Source organism: Eulemur rufifrons, chromosome 20 (genome assembly GCF_041146395.1).
Source record: "Eulemur rufifrons isolate Redbay chromosome 20, OSU_ERuf_1, whole genome shotgun sequence".
Taxonomy (NCBI): domain Eukaryota; kingdom Metazoa; phylum Chordata; class Mammalia; order Primates; family Lemuridae; genus Eulemur; species Eulemur rufifrons.
The window spans coordinates 51,778,366-51,797,223 of record NC_091002.1 but is presented as its reverse complement, the minus strand read 5'-3'; the positions used below and the strand labels follow the sequence as shown (position 1 = coordinate 51,797,223).

The window sequence follows — 18,858 nt, the reverse complement described above, 5'->3', positions numbered from 1 at the left end:
TCTGTCTAGATTCGCCTACTGCTCACAGTTTGCCCCATTTGCTTTATTGCATAAAAACCTTTATTTCTGGAACCATTGGCACGACATCTTGCCCTTAGCCCTCGCACCTTAGCGTGTTTCCTGAGCACACGTGCTCTGCCCGCTGTCGCGGCGGGAGGCCTGCCTGACACGGTGACATTGCTGGTACTGAGCCTGCTCCGCTCTCTTAGCGCCTGGCAGGCATGTCTGTGCGGCCCCCGGGCCGGGTGGTTCCTTAGCCCTTCCTCTTCTTTTACCTTTTACCTTTCATGGCGTGGAGGTTCTGAGGGGCACAGGGCAGCTGCTCTGTAGAACGTCCCCCACCCTGGGTCTGTGTGGTGTCTTCTGGCGACTGGGTTGAGTCTTGCATTTGGGCAGAGACCACGGTGTTGTCGTGTCCTCCTTGGGGCCCTGTGTCCGGGGGCTTGTGACATCTGTCTGTTCTATCCTGGGATGTGGAAGTCTGGTGTCCAGGGAAGAGACTGGGCCCGGTGGCAAAATGCCGTCAGCAGCTGCTTGATCAGGCCAGAGCGAAGCCTGCAGAACGTCCTGCTGCAACTCGCAGGGCACCCACGGAAAGGGGCTGCGACTCATGCTTAACGTGGCACTTTTCTTTTCTGTTTGAGTAAAGACGACGTGTGCTGGACACACAAACACCGAAGGTGTGAAAGGCAAGTCCCCTCCTGTCCCAGCCACACAGTTTACTTCTGTTTCTGTAACAGGTTTTTGTACTTAACGTATGTTTTTGTTCTTGCATTGTTGTGCTCCTCGATTTCCTTCCTTGGCAAGGAAAAGTCCCCATTTCAGAACACTTGAGATGGCTCCTTTTTAATGGCTTCAGAATAAGTATTTCATGGCACGGGTGGGGGAGGCTGCCGGCGACCCCCAGGGCCACTGGCCTGGGGCGCCCAGGTCTGCTGTGAGCAGAAAGGAGGCTGCAGCGGCGGCAGCCACACCTGTGATCCTGTGCTCGGGGAGGCCGAGGCGGGAGGATCGCGTGAAGTCAAGGAGTCGAGACCAGCGTGGGCGACAGCGAGACCCGGGCTCTACAACGACAAAGAGAAAGGCTGCCGTGAGCCCCGACATGCACAGACGTCACTTGTCTTCACGCAGGTGTGTCTGCGGAGCGCGGGTGACGGGCGTGTGCCCTGTGCTTCTGGGGGCCCAGTTGCCACGCGGGGCTGCCGGTGGCCGAGTGCAGGGCAGTGTCAGCTCTTCCTCATGGAGGGGTGAAATGTGACCCTGTGGTTCTAATTTTCATTTCCTGAGAATGAGGTTGAACATTTTCACTGCACTTGGAGCAATTTCTATGTTTTGGTGGTGGTGGGGCGTCAAATGATCCTGTGTACTTTCTGACTGGCTGGGCTTTCACGCACCCCTGTGGGTGTCACCTGTGATGCCACGAGGGTGGCAGCCATCAGCACTGCAGCCCGCAGAGGGGCAGTCCCTGGGATCTCTTCAGTGGTTCCAGAGAGTTCTCTGGCTGAAGACCTGTCTGGCAGTGTCGACACTCATCTACAGTGATATTTCCGGTGTTTCATGCTTTCCTGTTTCTTTCTGTCTCTTGGTGGTTCCTTGATGATCAGGCAGAGGCAGAAGGTGCCACGTCAGTCCGGGCCTGTCTGTTCTGAACAGTTTCACTGTAAACTCAGACCTTCCAGTCACCGGTTGCCTTGGCAACGTCATCACCAGCCTATTTTGGAGACAGACCCAGGGGCCGGTCTTGGGGGCCAGGGCAGGTGTGGCACCGACTTCACCACCCGGGCACCTCAAGTACGCGACCTTGATCTCGCTGGGGTCAAACTTGGGCGGCTAGGCTGGGCGTGGTGGCTCACGCCTGTAATCCTAGCACTCTGGGAGGCCGAGGCGGGTGGATCGCTCAAGGTCAGGAGTTCGAGACCAGCCTGAGCGAGACCCCGTCTCTACTAAAAATAGAAAGACATTATATGGACAACTAAAAATCTATATACAAAAAATTAGCCGGGCATGGTGGCTCATGCCTGTAGTCCCAGCTACTCGGGAGGCTGAGGCAGTAGGATCGCTTGAGCCCAGGAGTTTGAGGTTGCTGTGAGCTAGGCTGACGCCATGGCACTCACTCTAGCCTGGGCAACAAAGTGAGACTCTGTCTCAACAAAAAAAAAAAAAAAAAAAAACTTGGGCGGCTTGGTGGAGGCAGCTGGTGTCCGGTTAACCTGGATTCGGGACCAAAGACAGCTGTACCTTGGCCTCCTCCAAGCCAAAAACCAAAAGTATTTCTATTTTTTTGTAAAATATTGCTTCCCATCCTTTGCCTATTTTTCTCTTGGAATATTTTTCTAATTTATTGGCTCTATAAAATACATATTGAAGAAATCAGACTTGTGGCTGTGATAGGAGCCGTGCCTTTTTTCCAGTTAGTATTTGGCTTTTGACTGTGTTGATGGTGTTTTCCTTCTCCGTATAAACTTGTATTTTTCTGTGGTTGAACGTATCAGTGGCGTCTTGCAGATGTTCAACAACTGGTTTTCCAAGGAGGGAAAACAATGCCCCGCCTGCCAGCGTGTGTTGGTCTGCGTCACGCGTGTGCCCTCCGTCCTGGAGCTCTGGCCGGAGCCCTTTCCTGCTCAGCCCTGCGGGTGGCGTCCCTCTCAGGCCTCTCCCGACAACAGCACTGGTGAAGAACACATTCTGCCTCGGTTTCTCTGGGCACCTCTGTGGTTCACCGCTTCCCTTTTTTTTTTCTTGTTTTTTCCACGTGGGCTCTGCAGTCCCGTGTGGTTGACCAGTTCTTCCTGTGTACATCTTTGACCCACCTGCCGTTTAATTTTGGTGTTAGGTGCTGGGTGGAGACCTTCCTTCCGTTTTTGTTTCAAGATGGTACCCAGTGCTCACGAGACACCGGCCTCGTGACAGTCTGAAATGCTGTGACTGTGCCCCGGACCCCTGTGCACCTCAGCCTATTCCTGGACTCTCCGTCCTGCTCCGACCCGTGTCCCCCGTGCCCCACGCTGCTCCCGTGGCTGTGCCGCGTGCTTTGGTGTCCGGGTGCCCTCAGACCTGCCAGAGGCCTTTTAAATCATTTTCCTGCCTGTTTCCTCATTTCTCTTACGCTTTTGCAAATGAACATTCAAGTCGCTGTGCACCCGGCCTCCAAGTCCTCCCTGGCATTTAGCTGAGGTGGCACTAAATTCACAGACAGAGTTAGGAAGAACCGGCACCGCGGTGTGGTGTGCAGTCCCCTATCCAAGAACATAGTATTCCACACCAGTTTAAACTGTGTCTCTCGGCAACATCCCAAGAAGTTTTGCATCTTTTTAAAGCGGTCCCTGGGTCTCTTGTTGCTATTTTTATGGACTCTCTGTGCAGAGGCTCCTGGTGTGACTATGTGACTGTTCGTGGCATTCCCAGCCCCATGGTGGCTTGAATGGGACACATCCCCAAGACCCCTGCAGACAGGGTGCCTGGGGTGCGGAAGGCTGCTCTGTTGCTGGAGGCTGGAGACAGGCAGTGCTTGTCCACTGCTGCGCAGCAAACCACCCCCAACGACAAACACCCCTTATCCCACAGTGGGGAATGGCAGGGTGGGTGGTCCAGGCTGGGGGCTCCCCTGAGCTTGCAGTCTGTTGGCTGGGACTGTTGTTGGCAGGAGGCCACAAGGGCGCTGGAGGGTCCCCCAGAGCCAGGGACAGGGCCACCGCTGGGCAAGGGTCTCGGCTTTGTGGCTGGCCAGTGCTCAGCCTGCTCAGCCTTCTTGGCCACAGTGCCTCAACTTACCCGGGGCTGACAGTGGCTGCCCCAGCGAGGTTGGGAAGCTCCCGCGGGACCACTGTGGGACCACCGTGGACCTGCCCTCCAGAACCGGGAGTGTCCTCACTCCGCTGGGCTCTGGCGCAGTCCCGACTCAGGGTGTTCAGGGGTTGGAGGTGCCGCTCTGGCCACCTCCCCAGGGCAGCCCTTCCCGCCCCCTCCCCTCCCAGGGTGGCCCCAGCGGGTCGGCCCGGGCTCGCTCGCCCGCGGTTCCCCAGGGCGTCCTCGGGCCCAGGGGTCTCCCTTCGGCGCGGCGGGAGCGGGCGGGCGGGGGCGGGGGCGTGTCGCCGGGGCGGGGCGGGTGGGCAGTGAGGTAATTTCCGCGATCCGGCGGCGGAGGCTGAGTCGCCCCGGGCAGAATCGAAACTGATCGCAGAATCGAAAGTGATCGCGGGGCGGGCAGGCACAGCCGCTGGGTCGTCGGAGGGTGAGCGCGGCCGGCGGGGTCTCTGCGGCAGGGCAGGGCTGGCAGCAGGGGGAGGTCGGCACGCCCGGCACCCACTGTCCAGCCCCAGTGAGGTGGCAGCGCAGCTCCCGGGGAGGGTGGGGGTCTCGCGCGAAACTTTGTCTGTCCCCGCTGGCTTCAGCCGCGGGCTTTGGAGTCAGCTCTGGCGACTTTCGCGACTGTGGACTCAGTTTCCCAGTGCACGGCGGTGAGTCCCCAGACGGGCTGGGCTTCTGCCTCTCCTAACGTTTGCCAGGGGTGCCAAGGGAGAAGTGGGGACTCAGGGTCCCCATCCCAGCTACAGCTCCCTGCAAACTGCCGGCTGGGTCTAAAGGGACTTTCACCCAGCCGGCAGTTTGCAGGGAGCTGTCCCCTGGCCCACCTTAGCTGGGATGGGGACCCTGAGTCCCCACTTCTCCCTTGGCACCCCTGGCAGGAGCGCTGACCCAGACTCCCCACCTCACAGGCCAGGCCTCTGCAAGGCTGTGTCCCCGCCTGGGATGCCGCCTGCCCAGGCCAGGCTGGGGGCCTCTGTTCCTAGGAGCCAGCTGTCATGTCACAGAGAGGGGGTGCTGTGTCTTTGGAAGTCAGGAGACTGGAGGCCTAAGAGGTCTTTGGGTGCACAGGACCCTGGAGGGGGTTCTGCTCCGGGGGAGCCGCCGGCCACAAGGGCTCTGCCTTCCTCCTGGGCTCCAGGAGCCCCAGCGGCCCCACAGCAGTGGCTTTGGCACCTCTTGGGTGGGGCTTGGAGACCCTTCAGGAGGTTGGGGCTGGGGTCGGGTCAGTGGGCCCTGACTCCCTCCCCACCCCAGGTTGGGCAGGGGGAGGGTCGTGTGTCTGAGCCCCCCTGGGGCAGGGTGCCTCTGGCCTCAGCCTGCCCTTGTCCCTCCTGTCCCAGACTTCACACCTCCGGCCGTCCCAGTGGACCAGCTGAGCTCAGCAGCCTCAGATCCTGTCCGGAAGACCCAGGGCAGCCTCGGAGATGGAGGCCCCCGGGTCCCGTCCATTGCCTGCCAGCCCCACTGCCAGCAAGGGGCCGTCCCTGGCCAGGCTGTGTGCGCAGGTGGACCTGCATCTAGGCTGCTCCCGCTGCACGCAGCGCCTCAATGAGAGCACGTACGTCCTGCGCGGGGTGGAGCACAGCTGCCCCCGAGAGATCCTGCTGGCCCGCTTCAGGCAAGCCAGCAAGAGCAAGGTCTGGCGCAAGGTGGGCCACCGGCCCAGCTTCCCAAGGCCTTCCCGCTACGAGGTCTGCCGCTACTACAGCCCAGGGCTCGGCTGCCGGCGCCACCGGAACCAGTGCACCTTCGCCCGCAGCCGAGAGGAGGCCCTGGTCTGGACCTTCGAGCGGGAGCACAACCTGCAACGCCTGTGGCTGAAGGCAGCGGTGCAGGGCGGCAGGGCCCAGGGCGGGCCAGGTGAGCCAGGCAGGGTGGCCGACGCCATCCGAGAGGAGTTTGGTGGCCACTTCGAGGTACTCTGCTCCCTCTGCTTCCGGCACAGCCCCCAGCACATCCGCCCTGTGGACCCCCAGGGGCAGTGCCCCGAGCACGGAGCCTGCCCCTCACTCCTGACTCACGTGAGCACCAAGGGCACCCACAAGCAGCAGTTCGTGGAGGTGCGGCCACAGCCCCAGTATGGCCAGCCGCTGGCCTACTGCATGTTCGTGGGGCGGGGGCGGCCGTGCCGGCACGGGGCGTCTCGCTGCCAGTACGCGCACAGCGCCGTGGAGATGGCTGTGTGGGAGGCCGAGCAGCTGGCCAGCCTCAAGCGGGAGGACCTGCTCACTCCCGCTGCCCCGAGGGACGGGTGCACAGCGCCACGCAGCCAGCTCCCCGGGGCCCAGCTGTACTGCCACGCCTGCCTGGTTACCTGCCCGTCTCAGGAGGCTTTCGAGAACCACTGCTCCTCCTGGGAGCACACACACATGGTGGCCGTCGACCTGGCTGTGCCCTGGGAGCACCGCCGCCCACCCACGGGGCTCTCCAAGTTCGAGCTCTGCCCAGAGTAAGGGTGCTAGGCATGGGGGCTTAGGGTGGGGGATGAGCTGCCAAGGCCAGAGCCAGGGACCCTCGTGTTCACTGGGCCTAGGGCCTCCCAGGACCTGGGTACAGAAGGTCCGTTGCTAGGCCCTGCTCACGAGTGGAGAGGACAGGTGAAGTCCCTGCCCCCTGCCACCCTCTGGGCTGGAGCCTATTCCTGCTCCCCCCACACAGGCAAATATTGGACCATGGGGGTCCCAGCCTTTGAGCCTGCATCGGTGGCTGCACCTGTGTGAGGCCCTAACCTCCCTATGCCCAGGCCTGGCCTCTGTGAGTACGGGGACCACTGCACCAAGGCACATTCGGCACAGGAGTTGCAGGAGTGGGTCCAGAGGGTGCAGGCCGCACAGCTGCGGGAGCAGGCGGCCTGGCAGGACGGGCTGGTGCCCTACCGGGAGCGGCTGCTGGCTGAGTACCAGGGCGGCAGCGGCGAGGCCCTGGTGGTAAGTGGGACCCTGTGGGCAGGTGTGGGGCGGGGTCCGGGGCAGCCCTACTGAGGGCCAGGCTTCCCTGTGCAGCTGTCCGAGACCGTCGAGGGCGTGTCCGTCTCCTGCGACCAGCCCCTGGTGCATCAGGCCCGGGAGAAGAAGACCCAGCACAGCTGGGTGTTCACCATCCACTCAGAGGTGAGGGGTTAATGCAGCTCCCACAGCCTCGGGCCAGCAAGGCGCCCTGGCCCCGGGTGGAGGGGCAGCAGGGGTGCAGACCACACGGTGGGCCGACGTGGGGACCCGGGGGTCTGGGCCGACACCCAGGCACTGCCTCTCAGTGTCTGTGTGGTCCGGAGCAGGGCCCCAGCCTCTCTGCCTCAGTTTCCTCTCCTGCACACATGGTGACTGAGACGTGGACGGGGTTCTCCGTGTTTGGGCCTAGGGAGTGAGGGCCAAGCCCCAGGGCCTCAGGCAGGTTCTGTGACCCCCACTTTGCAGAGGAGAAAACAGGTCGAGAGAGTCTCGGTGACCTGCCTGGGCCACACGCCAGCTAGTGGCACAGCCGGGACCCGAGCTCTGCACTTCGGCTGCTCCCCGCCCGTGGCGTCTCGGGAGGGGAGGGGTGCTGGGGCCACCTCACCATGTCTGTCCTCCCCAGGACCCCCTGTTACACGTGGCCCTGCTCAAGCAGGAGCCAGGAGCAGACTTCTCCCTGCTGGCGCCCAGCCTCCCGCCAGGCCGGCTCTACGCACAGGGGGAGCGCTTCCGCGGGCCCCAGTCCCCGACCGACTTCCGGGTGGGAGTACGCGTGCAGACTACCTCCTTTGGCACCTTTAAGCAGTGGGTGGTCTTTGACTTTGGCCGCCGGCCGGTGCTGCTTCAAAAGCTGGAGCTGCAGCTGGGCCAGGTGCACTGCCCGGAACTCCGGGGCAGGACAGTGCCCGGCCACTCTGAGGAGCTGGAGCGCTGGCACGCCGGCAACCGCCACGTGGTGCCTGGCGTGGAGCAGACGGCCGAGCAGACAGCGCTGCTGGCCAAGTACAAGGTGCCCGCCCAGGCCCCGGAGCTCACGCGCAGCAGCCCTGCCTCGGGCCCCCTGTCTCAGACCAACTATCGGCAGAGGATGCACCAGTTTCTCTATGAGGAGGAGGCAGCTCAGCAACGGCTGGTGGCCAAGTGAGTGGGGCCGGGGCAGGCAGGGACGGCCGGGAGTCGGGACTTGGAGCCGGGCCTGGCGGCTGTGGTCCTGTGGGCTGACCTGGGCCCTCCTGCCAGGTTGTCCCTTCGGGCCCAGGTGTCCCTGAAGACGGCGCTGCAGACGCCAGCCCTGGGTATGCTCTTCGCGCCGCCCGGAGCGCTCTACGCTGAGGTCCCCATCCCCGCCTCCCTGACTCCCGACACGGATCAGGGCTTCCTGCTGGGCCGGGCGGTGAGCACGGCCCTCGTGGCCCCCGTGCCTGCGCCCAACAGCACAGTGTTCGAAGTGCGGCTGGAGCCACGGGCCCGGTCGGAGCAGGCGCTCTGGCTGCTGCTGCCGGTCCGCTGCTGCGTGGCCCTGGGGCTGCGGCCCAAGGCCAGCCCCCTCCTGGAGGTGCAGTTCCAGATCAACCCGCTGACCTTCTGCCTCTGGCACGAAGCGGTGGACGCGCTGCCCGAGGAGCACCTGGTGGTACCGGACTTGCCCGCCTGCACCCTGCCGAGCCCGTGGTGTGTCCCACCCTCTCTGCGCGGCAACAGCAAGCAGAAGCTGGCCATGGCGCTCATTGCAGGCAGTGGCCCTGGGGACGGGAGGCCTGTGTCCCCGCTGCTCATCTACGGCCCCTTTGGCACTGGCAAGACCTACACGCTGGCCATGGCCTCCCTCCAGGTCCTGCGGCAGCCGAGCACCAGGGTGCTCATCTGCACACACACCAACAGGTGGGCCGGAGCCGCCGGCTGCCCTGTCCACACCAGGCAGCAGTTCCCGTCCTCTGACCCTCGCAGGGACCCTCCCCATAGGGGTTGGCCTGGGCTTTACCAGGCGGGGGGCCCCCTGGGGGTGGGCCTGCTGTTCAGGTGAGGGGCTGGGGGGCTACACAGAGGCCAGGAGGAGGAGACGGCCACGGGGAGGGTGCGGCTCGGCCCGCCTGGCACTTCCTGGGGCGAGGCTTGTTCTTGATTCTTACGGAAACAGGTTTCTGTCACAGCCCTGCGGTCCCCTCTGGCCAGCATGGTCTCCCCCCTCCCCCGACTCCCCTGCCCAGCGGGGAGGGGGAGCCCAGGACAGCAGCCACGTGCCCCGGGCTGGTTCTTGGTGTGGCCTGGTCTCTGCAGAGTGTCTGAGGGGCTGGTGGGGCAAGGCTATGCCCGGTGGTGCCCGTAGCCCTTCCCTGGCCTCTGCCCTTGAGCCTGCTCGGGCAGTGGGTGCCGGCTGTGGCTGCTCACCCGGCAGTGTCAGGGGCTATGCTCAGGCTCAGCTCCAGCATCGGCCACCCCGGCTGCGGCCCTGCTGTGTCCTTTCCAGTCCATACGGGCACCTCCTTCGCCTCCTCCAGGGAGCCCTCCCTGACCACCTGGCTCTCAGCCGTGGTCCTGTCCTCATTGGCTTTGACCTTATTTTTCATCTGTGTGCCTGTCCCCTTCGCCGGCCTTGAGCTGCAGGGGCAGGACCTGCGTCTGTCTGCCTGGTTGGGGTCCCTGGGATCCAGGTGGGTGGGGCACACGGTGGGAGCCTCGGCCGACACCCCGAGGCCTCAGTGAGCAGCCAGGCCCTTCCCCACAGCGCCGCCGACATCTACGTGCGGGAGTATTTCCACGACTACGTCCGCAGCGGCCACCCCGAGGCGGCTCCGCTGCGGGTGATGTACACGGACCGGCCCCCCAGCCAGACGGACCCGACCACGCTGCGCTACTGCTGCCTGACCCAGGACCGCCGGGCCTTCCGCCCGCCCACGGAGGCGGAGCTGGAGCAGCACCGCGTGGTGGTCACCACCACCTCCCAGGCCCGCGAGCTCAGGGTGCCCGCCGGCTTCTTCTCACACATCCTCATCGACGAGGCCGCCCAGATGCTGGAGTGCGAGGCCCTCACCCCGCTGCGCCACGCCGCGCCCGGCACCCGCGTGGTGCTGGCGGGCGACCACATGCAGGTGGCGCCCAGGCTGTTCAGCGTGGCCAGGGCCAGGGCGGCGGAGCACACGCTGCTGTACCGCCTGTTCCTGCACTACCAGCGGGCGGAGCACAAGGTCGCGCGGCAGAGCCGGGTCGTCTTCCACGAGAACTACCGCTCCACGGAAGCCATCGTCAGGTTTGTCTCCCGCCACTTCTACCTGGCCAAGGGCAGCCCCATCCACGCCAGCGGCAAGGTCCTGCGCCACCCCCAGTGCTACCCACTCGTGTTCTGCCACGTGGCGGGCAGCCCCGAGCGGGACATGGCAATGACGTCCTGGGTGAACCTGGCTGAGATTGTCCAGGTTGTCGAGAAGGTGCAGGAAGTCTACGACACCTGGCCCGGCTGCTGGGGCGAGCGGGAGCAGAGACACATCTGTGCCGTCTCCCATGGCGCCCAGGTGAGCTGGCCTGGCGGGCGGCCCCTCCGACCACCCCAGCCTCGGTTTCCCCATCTGCAGGGGGCTCAGCCCCTGGGGCGTGCGGGGCTGGGGGTGTGGCATGGCCTCTCCTTGCCAGCAAACAGCAGGCGCCTGCTGCCCGGCCCGTGTTGCCTGCAGGTCGGCGCACTGAGGCAGGAGCTCCGGAGGAGGAACCTGGGCGAGGTGTCCGTGGGCAGCTTTGAGATCCTGCCAGGTGGGTGACGGGGGCCGGGGCAGTGCGGGCGCCTCGTCCCCACCCTGTGCCTGCCTGAGCCACGTCCCTCCGCAGGGCGGGAGTTCCGCGTGGTGGTGCTGAGCACCGTGCACAACCGCGACAGCCTGCTGGGCCCTGGGGCGCCGGCCGCGGACTTCTTCACCGACCCCCGTGTGCTCAACACCGTCATGACCCGCGCGCAGTCCCTGCTGGTGGCCGTGGGTGACGCCGTGGCCCTCTGCTCCTTCGGGACCTGCAGCAAGCTCTGGAAGAGGTTCATCCGCGAGTGCATGGAGTGGCGCAGCGTCCACCCCAAGGGCCTGTCGCTGGAGCAGATCGAGCAGGCCGTGGCCCGGGGGCAGCACGGCGCCCTCAGCGCAGACAGGGCCGGGGCGGCTGCGCCTAGCAAGTCCGTCTTGGAGGGGCCCGGGGGGGGCCTGGCCGTGGAGTGCACAGCTGCCGCCACAGCCACGGCGAGAGCAGAGGCCGGGGACCAGGCCTCGGGCACCATGGCCCGTGACATCACAGCCGTGGGGGGTCCCGCTGTGCAGGAGGCGGCCCCAGCGCAGACAGCGGCCAGGGCGGCAGCGCCGGCAGGAGACGCAGCGCCGGGGAGCCAGGCAGCAGGAGCGCCTGCCCCGGAGGGCGGGGAGTCCGAGGACGCCGAGTCTGACTTCTGGCCGTCTGACGGGGAGCTCAACACGGATGACTCCATCCTGCAGGAGCTGCTGGACGAGAGCCAGAAGGTGACGGTGACCGTCGGGGAGGATGGGCTGCTGGACACTGTCGCCAGGCCCACGTGCCCACGCCAGGCCCGTCACTATGTGAACCTGCCCTCGGCGGTTCTGCTCAAGCTGCTGGCCCAGGAGCCCGAGCTGTACCGCCGCTGCGCCTTCCTGCAGGAGACCTTCGACCGGGCGTCCGCCGTGCCGCTGGAGGGGGAGGCCTCGGGCGCCATCCAGCTCAGGGGCCGCCGCAACTGCGGGATGGCCTTCAGCGGCGACGAGGTCCTGGTGAAGGTCCTCCCCGGGGCCACTAGCGACAGAGGCCTGGCGGAGCAGTCGCAGGGCCGCGTGGTGGGTGTGCTGAAGAGGAGGCGGCAGGACCTGGCGTTCGTGTGCCGCGTGGACGAGTGGGACCCCCGCATCATGGTCCCCATCAATGGCTCCGTGACCAAGATCTTCGTGGCTGAGCTGAAGGACCCGCTGCAGGTGCCCGTCTACCGCCTGTGCCAGGGCCGGGTGCAGCGCGTGGGCCAAGAGAGGCTCACGCCCGAGGCCCGGCGTGGCCGGCTTTTCTGGGTCCGCATCGTCCTGTGGCGAACCCGCTTCTACTACCCGCTGGGCGTCGTCCTGGAGGTGCTGCCTGAGGCCACCAGCTGGGACCGGGGCCTCCGCATCCTGGACCTGGAGTTTGGCCTGAGGGAGCCCTCGCCGGACCCAGCCGCCGTCACCAAGGTGCTGCAGAAACACCGTGCAGAGCTCGGCCGCGTCGGTGGCCAGCGGGAGGACTGCCGCCGCTTCCTGACCTTCACGGTGGACCCCCAGGGCGCCTGCAACCTGGACGATGCCCTCAGCGTGCGGGACCTGGGCCCCAGCTACGAGGTGGCCGTGCACATCGCCGACGTGGCCAGCCTCCTGCCCAGGGACGGGGCGCTAGACGTGGAGGCCCGCAGGCGCGGCACGGCCTTCTACGCGCCCGGCCGCGAGCCTGTCCCCATGCTGCCAGCCAGCCTCTGCCGGGACGCGCTCAGCCTCCTGCCGGGCCAGGACCGCCCGGCCCTGTCGCTCTTCCTCACCGTGGAGAAGGGCAGCGGCCAGCTCAGGAGCCTGCGCTTCAGGCCCTCCGTGGTCTGCTCCGACCGGCAGCTGAGCTACGAGGAGGCCGAGCGGCTGATCCGGGAGCACCTGGGCGCTGGCCGAGAGCTGCCGGCCCACCTGGACTCCGTGGACGCCTGCGTGGTGGCCGCGTTCCACTTCTCCCGCGTGCTGCGCCAGCGCCGCCTGCAGGCCGCCTGTCTCTACGAGCAGCTGGACGAGGACAGCGCCCTGGGTTTCCGCGCAGCCCACCTCATGGTGAAGGAGTACATGATCCAGTTCAACAGCCTCGCGGCCGAGTTCCTGCTGGGCAACGAGCGCACGTGCACGGTCACGCCGCTGCGCTGGCAGCCCGCGCCCGGCAGCCCCCAGCTGAAGGCCGTGGCCGAGAAGCACGGGCCGCTCGTGCCCCTGTCGCTGCACCTCAGCCACCACCTGCGCGGCAGTGGCAGCCCCGCGCCGCAGCTGCAGCTCCTGGCCTCGCTGTGGAGGCAGGTCCAGTGCGCCGCCCACGGCCAGGACTACGAGCAGATGGTAGACTTGATCGCCACGGACGACATGCACCCTTCCCTGGCGCCCGCGGGCCTCGACTTCCGAAAGGCCCTGGGCCGCTCCGTCTTCGGCTGCTCCAGCCAGGGCGCACAGCAGCAGGCCGGCCACTACACGCTGCAGGTGGACCGCTACACCTGGGCCACCTCGCCCATCCGCAGGTACCTGGACGTGGTGCTGCAGCGGCAGATCCTGCTGGCGCTGGGCCACGGGGGCGCCGCGTACTCGAAGAGGGACATCGACAGGCTCTGCCTGGACTTCAGCCGGCAGCACTCGCAGGCGCAGAGCTACCAGCGCCGGGCCCGCAGCCTGCACCTGGCCGTGCAGCTCCAGGCCCAGCCTCGCCACAAGCTGGGCTTCGTGGTGGACGTGGACGCCGGCAGCCACGGCTTCAAGCTGCTCTTCCCCACCCACCGGGAGACGCTGCCCGACCCCTGCCCCGTCCACTACCGCTCCCTGCAGCTGGCCGAGCCGCCCCGGGACCTGCCGGGCCCGCCGGGCCTGCGGCTCCTGTGGCGGCGCCGCGTCTACTCCGTGCGGGGCCCCAAGCTGTCCTTGCCGACGCCCGGCACCCTGCGCAGCCCGCACACCCGGACCGTCAGTGCGGCCATGTGGCAGCGGCTGCTGGCGCTGGTGGAGAAGCGGCGCTGGCCAGAGGCGGCCGCCCTCGTCCGGGAGCAGGGGGAGGAGGCGGCCCCGGGGCGGGAGCTGGTGCAGGTGCAGCGGAGCCGCTGTGGCCACTTCCTGGAGGTGGCCCAGGAGCTGGGCAGTGGGGACACGCTGCAGGTGCAGCTCGGCGCCAGCCTGCAGCGCGGCTTCCTGGTGCCCACCCTGCAGCTGTGGGCAGTGGCGCCCGGCCTCAGCCTCTGCCTGGAGCACGTGGAGCGGCCCGGGGACTGCTTCCTGGGCCACACACAGCAGGCGCCTCAGGACTGGTACCAAGACGTGGGCGAGTACGCCCGTGTGTGGGCGCCGTTCTGCGCTCTGGAGTCGGTCACCAACGCGGTGGCCGAGAACAGCTCCATCACGCTACAGCACTTGCGGGTTTGCTGGGACGCAGAGCGGACGCCGCGGGGGCAGCTGCAGGGCACCTTCCAGCTGGAGACCTCCTTCCTCTGGGAGAACGGCATCGACGTCGACCTCGGCTGCTGCTACCTCTGCCTCCGGCTCGAGGGGCTGCCCGCGCCCCCCGGCACCCCGGCCCCTGGGCCCAGCAGCCCAGGCCCCGTCCTGAGCGTGGACCCCAGCACGTACACCTGGGTGGCCCACGGGCTGACCGAGGATGGGGACCGGGAGGGCTGCGCGGACAGGCAGGAGGCCCCCAGGCGGGTGCACTTCTACATCCACCACATGGCCATGGAGAAGGTTCCAGAAGACGTGCTGAGGCCGGGCACCCAGTTCACCATCGAGGTGCTGCCCAAGCAGCTTCCCGATCTGTGAGTGGCGGGGCCGGGCGGGGTGGGGCTGGGTGGGCTCCCCGGCTCCCTCCTCGGGGGCAGCGGCCTTGGGGCACTGCCCTCCCTGGGACTATGTGTCTCCAGTGTCTGTCTCCACCCAGCCGCAAGGAGGAAGCCGTTCGTGCTCTGAGGAGGGCGTCCCCGCTGGTCACCAGCATTGCCCTGGGGCAGCCCATCCTGCAGGCCCGCCACCTGCCACGCCACCTGCCCTGCCACCTGCCCTGCCAGCAGCCCCGCCCCCGAGGTAGGCCTGCCTGGCCCCCACCTGCCCCGCCCCACCCCACCCCACCCCACCCCACCCCGCACCCCTGCTCAGGCCGCCTGTCCCCACACCACACCTCAGCGGCCACCAGCAGGTTCTTGGCGCGACAGACCTTCAACATCCCCGGAGGCCACCACAAGCTGAATGCCAGCCAGAATGGGGCCGTCAGGGAGGCCCTGAGGAAGCCATTCTCAGTCATCCAGGGTCCGCCAGGTGGGCGTGGGGGGCGGTGGGGGCGGTGGGGGCGGTGGGGGCGGTGGGGGCGGTGGGGGCGGTGGGGGCGGTGGGGGCGGTGGGCTCTGCTCACCGTTCTCTGCCCACAGGTACAGGGAAGACGGTCGTGGGCCTCCACATCATCTACTGGTTCCACAAGTCCAACCAGGAGCAGGGACAGCCTGGCGGCCCCCCTAGCAGGGAGAAGCGGCCCGGGGGGCCCTGCATCCTGTACTGCGGCCCCTCCAACAAGTCGGTGGACGTGCTGGCAGGTGTGCGGGGGACGCCGAGGGGCTGCGGGGTGCCGGCGCAGGCCGGGCACTCAGCCCCCAACTCCTGCAGGGATGCTCCTGAGCAGGGCGGAGCTGAGGCCCCTCCGGGTGTACAGCGAGCAGGCGGAGGCCAGCGAGTTCCCGGTGCCCAGCGTGGGCAGCAGGGCCCTGCCCAAGAAGGCCCCTCGGGAGGGGCGGCCCAACCCGGCCCTCAGGTGCGGCTGCCTGCCCTCTGGCCTGGCGGGGCGGCCCTGCTGTCCGTGGTGCTGCCGCGGGCGGGGCTCACTGACCCTCTGCCCACAGGAGCATCACGCTGCACCACCGGATCCGGCAGGCCTCGAACCCGCACGCGCCCGCCATCAGGGCCTTTGACGCCCGGCTGCAGAAAGGGGAGGTCTTTTCCAGGGAGGACCTCGTCTTGTGAGTGGCTGGGGCCGGGGCGGGAGCTGCTGGGTGGCGCGGGGCGCCCGGCTGATGCAGCCAGTGTTCCCGCCGCAGGTACAAGAGGGTCTTGGCGAAGGCTCGCAAGTTCGAGCTGGACCAGCACGTGGTCATTCTCTGCACGTGCTCCTGTGCGGCCGCCGCCAGCCTCAGGGCCCTGGACGTCCGGCAGGTCCTGGTTGACGAGGCGGGCATGGCCACCGAGCCCGAGACCCTCATCCCCCTGGTGCACTTCCCCAGGGCTGAGAAGGTGAGGGTCGGCGCCGGCCCAGTGCCCCGGCTGGCGTCCCTGGGGCAGCTTCCTGCCGGGGGTGCCCTGTGCAGAGCCGGGTGCTGATGGCTGGTGTCCCCCAGGTGGTTCTTCTTGGGGACCACAAGCAGCTGCGGCCCGTGGTTAAGAATGAGCGGCTGCAGAACCTGGGGCTGGACAGGTCCCTCTTCGAGCGCTACCACAGGGACGCCTACATGCTGGACACGCAGTACCGCATGGTGAGTCCCAGCCGCCACAGGGACGGCCGCGTGCTGGACACGCAGTACCGCAGGGTGAGTCCCAGCCGCCACAGGGACGGCCGCGTGCTGGACGCGCAGTACCGCACGGGGAGCCCCGGCCGCCACAGGGACGCCCGCGTGCTGGACGCGCAGTACCGCACGGGGAGCCCTGGCCGCCACAGGGACGCCCGCGTGCTGGACGCACAGTACCACAGGGTGGGCCCCGGCCGCCACAGGGACGCCCACGTGCTGGACGCGCAGTACCGCACGGGGAGCCCCAGCCGCCACAGGGACGCCCGCGTGCTGGACGCACAGTACCACAGGGTGGGCCCCGGCCGCCACAGGGACGCCCACGTGCTGGACACGCAGTACCGCAGGGTGGGCCCCGGCCGCCACAGGGACGCCCGCGTGCTGGACGCGCAGTACCGCAGGGTGGGCCCCGGCCGCCACAGGGACGCCCGCGTGCTGGACGCGCAGTACCACAGGGTGGGCCCCGGCCGCCACAGGGACGCCCGCGTGCTGGACGCGCAGTACCACAGGGTGGGCCCCGGCCGCCACAGGGACGCCCGCGTGCTGGACGCGCAGTACCGCACGGGGAGCCCCGGCCGCCACAGGGACGCCCGCGTGCTGGACGCACAGTACCACAGGGTGGGCCCCGGCCGCCACAGGGACGCCCGCGTGCTGGACACGCAGTACCGCAGGGTGAGCCCCGGCCGCCACAGGGACGCCCGCGTGCTGGACACGCAGTACCGCAGGGTGGGCCCCGGCCGCCACAGGGACGCCCGCGTGCTGGACGCGCAGTACCGCACGGGGAGCCCCGGCCGCCACAGGGACGGCCGCGTGCTGGACGCGCAGTACCGCAGGGTGGGCCCCGGCCGCCACAGGGCCACAGCTGGCCACCGATGGGCCTCTCACCAGCACGTCCTTCCCCGCAGCACGATGGCATCTGTGCCTTCCCCTCCGCGGAGTTCTACCACAGGAAGCTGAAGACCTGGCAGGGCCTGAGGCGGCCACCCAGTGTCCTGGGCCACACGGGCAAGGAGAGCTGCCCTGTCATCTTTGGCCACGTGCAGGGCCACGAGCAGAGCCTGCTGGTGTCCACAGACGAAGGGAATGAGAACTCCAAGGCCAACCCAGAGGAGGTGGCGGTGGTGGTAAGTGTCAGCGAGACCCTCCCTGGAGCCTTGTGGGTGGGGAGGGGGCTTCTTGGAGGAGGGGGCAGAGGAACTGAGGGAACAGGTGAGGCTCCCCTGCCCGGGGCAGCAGAGGCACCAGGGTCATCTTCGTCCCCCAGGTCTCCATTGCCAAGCAGCTGACCCTGGGGAGGACGGTGGAGCCCAGGGACGTCGCCATCCTCACCCCCTACAACGCACAGGCCGCGGAGATCCGCCAGGGCCTCCGGCGGGAGGGCGTGAGCGGAGTGACGGTGTCCTCCATCACCAAGAGCCAGGGTGAGGCTGGTTCGGGGCGGGGTGCACCGGGCTGGGGGCAGCGCGCAGGGCCTCACCTGCCCTCCCTGCAGGCAGCGAGTGGCGCTACGTGCTGGTGAGCACCGTCCGCACCTGCGCCAGGAGTGACCTGGACCCGCAGCCCACCAAGGCCTGGCTCCGGAAGTTCCTGGGGTTTGTCGTGGACCCCAACCAAGTGAACGTGGCCGTCACCCGGGCCCAGGAGGGGCTCTGCCTGATCGGTGAGGCTGGGGCTGGCTCCTCCCGGGCAGGGGCGGGGGCGGGGGCGGGGGTGGGCCGGGGGTGGGCATGGCAGCCTCGTCTGACCTCCCCACAGGCGACCATCTCCTCCTGCGCTGCTGCCCGCTCTGGCGGCACCTCCTGGACTTCTGCGAGGCCCAGCAGAGCCTGGTGCCCGCCAGACAGGTGCGGGTCCGGAGGAGGCCGGCGCTGTCCTCCTGAGGAGCCTCCCGGTGCCGGGACGGGGCAGGCAAGTCCCAGCGACTCCGCTGCTGGCCCGGGGGTCCACTCTGCAGATTGCCACGTGCCTTGGGGACCACTGCCTCAGCCCACCTGCCCTGGTGGGGGCCTGCCGGCCCGTGACTACAGCAAAGAGCACGGCGCAGTGGTGGCCTCTGCGGGGCAGGACGCAGGCCGGGCATGGCCGCTGTAGGGTGCAAACTCGGCAGCAAGGAGAAGCACTTAGAGGGTCCCTCCCCTCCCTGCTGGGCTGCTATTGTGGGGACATTTGGGGACAAGGAAGCCCTTCAGGGACTGACGGGGCCTCGTTGGACCGGCTTGAAGAGGTTCTGCTGTTACTGGGACGTTTGGGGCCAAGAAGAAAACTGCACTTTGATCTTTGGAGGCCGCCCCTGGAGTTGGGCTTGATTTTCTATTTTGAAATAGACCAAAGCCAGTGTCCTCACTGGCACAGGGACCAGCCCGACCCAGGCCAGGGAGGCCTGTCTGACGCTGGGACCCGGCCCTGTGTCCTTCGGGGGCCACACACCGGGCACAGGGCAGACCAGAACCAGGTGCCCGCACCAGCCGCCCCCGGCCCTGCGGCTGCACAGTGGCCTGTGGGCAGCGGTGGCGGCGGCTGGGCTGGCGGCCTGTGGGGTGTCTGTTCCCAGCAGGCTCGAGGACGCCTGCGGCCCACAGACTCCCGCCGGGAGGTCGGCCCCCACTCTCGCCCCGTGAGTCTGCGCTTGTGCGGCCCCCGGGCCTCACCGCGGCCCCCGGGGAGACTGTCCTGGGGTTTCCACAAACCCGATTCCTACATTCCGATTTTTGTATCTCAGACTCTGAATTAGGTGGTTGTATAGGAATTCCATTATAAATGCCACCCTGAAAGCTCTGCTCACCTCTGGGTGTTTCGAGCTCTGGCTGGGGAGGGGCTGTGGGGTAC

At 67.2% G+C, this 18,858-nt stretch overlaps 1 protein-coding gene across 2 annotated transcripts; it reads left to right on the top strand.

Moving 5' to 3' along the window:
• The first annotated feature begins 4,210 nt into the window (after positions 1 to 4,210).
• Positions 4,211 to 18,801, top strand: HELZ2 (helicase with zinc finger 2). 2 transcript variants are annotated; one of them, XM_069496624.1, is made up of 21 exons: positions 4,211 to 4,231; positions 5,148 to 6,256; positions 6,551 to 6,734; positions 6,810 to 6,917; positions 7,381 to 7,898; positions 7,998 to 8,639; positions 9,484 to 10,267; positions 10,427 to 10,502; positions 10,578 to 14,304; positions 14,427 to 14,508; positions 14,557 to 14,569; positions 14,669 to 14,800; positions 14,911 to 15,072; positions 15,143 to 15,287; positions 15,376 to 15,492; positions 15,571 to 15,763; positions 15,868 to 16,002; positions 16,938 to 17,156; positions 17,297 to 17,453; positions 17,525 to 17,692; positions 17,788 to 18,801. In XM_069496624.1, exons 2-21 carry the CDS (start codon positions 5,232 to 5,234, stop codon positions 17,910 to 17,912), a joined length of 8,712 nt encoding a protein of 2,903 aa, XP_069352725.1. In that variant the 5' UTR covers positions 4,211 to 4,231; positions 5,148 to 5,231; the 3' UTR covers positions 17,913 to 18,801. The 2 variants fall into 2 exon arrangements, with proteins under 2 accessions (XP_069352725.1, XP_069352724.1); XM_069496623.1 differs by having other exon boundaries at positions 14,427 to 14,569.
• Positions 18,802 to 18,858: the final 57 nt, after the last annotated feature.

Excerpts from the sequence above, each read along its gene's own strand:
- HELZ2 (XM_069496623.1), top strand. The coding sequence starts at position 5,232 with ATGGAGGCCCCCGGGTCCCGTCCATTGCCTGCCAGCCCCACTGCCAGC. Across the intron at positions 10,503-10,577 it reads CAGCTTTGAGATCCTGCCAG|GGCGGGAGTTCCGCGTGGTG; the intron begins GTGGGTGACGGG and ends GTCCCTCCGCAG. Across the intron at positions 17,157-17,296 it reads CAGAGGAGGTGGCGGTGGTG|GTCTCCATTGCCAAGCAGCT; the intron begins GTAAGTGTCAGC and ends TTCGTCCCCCAG.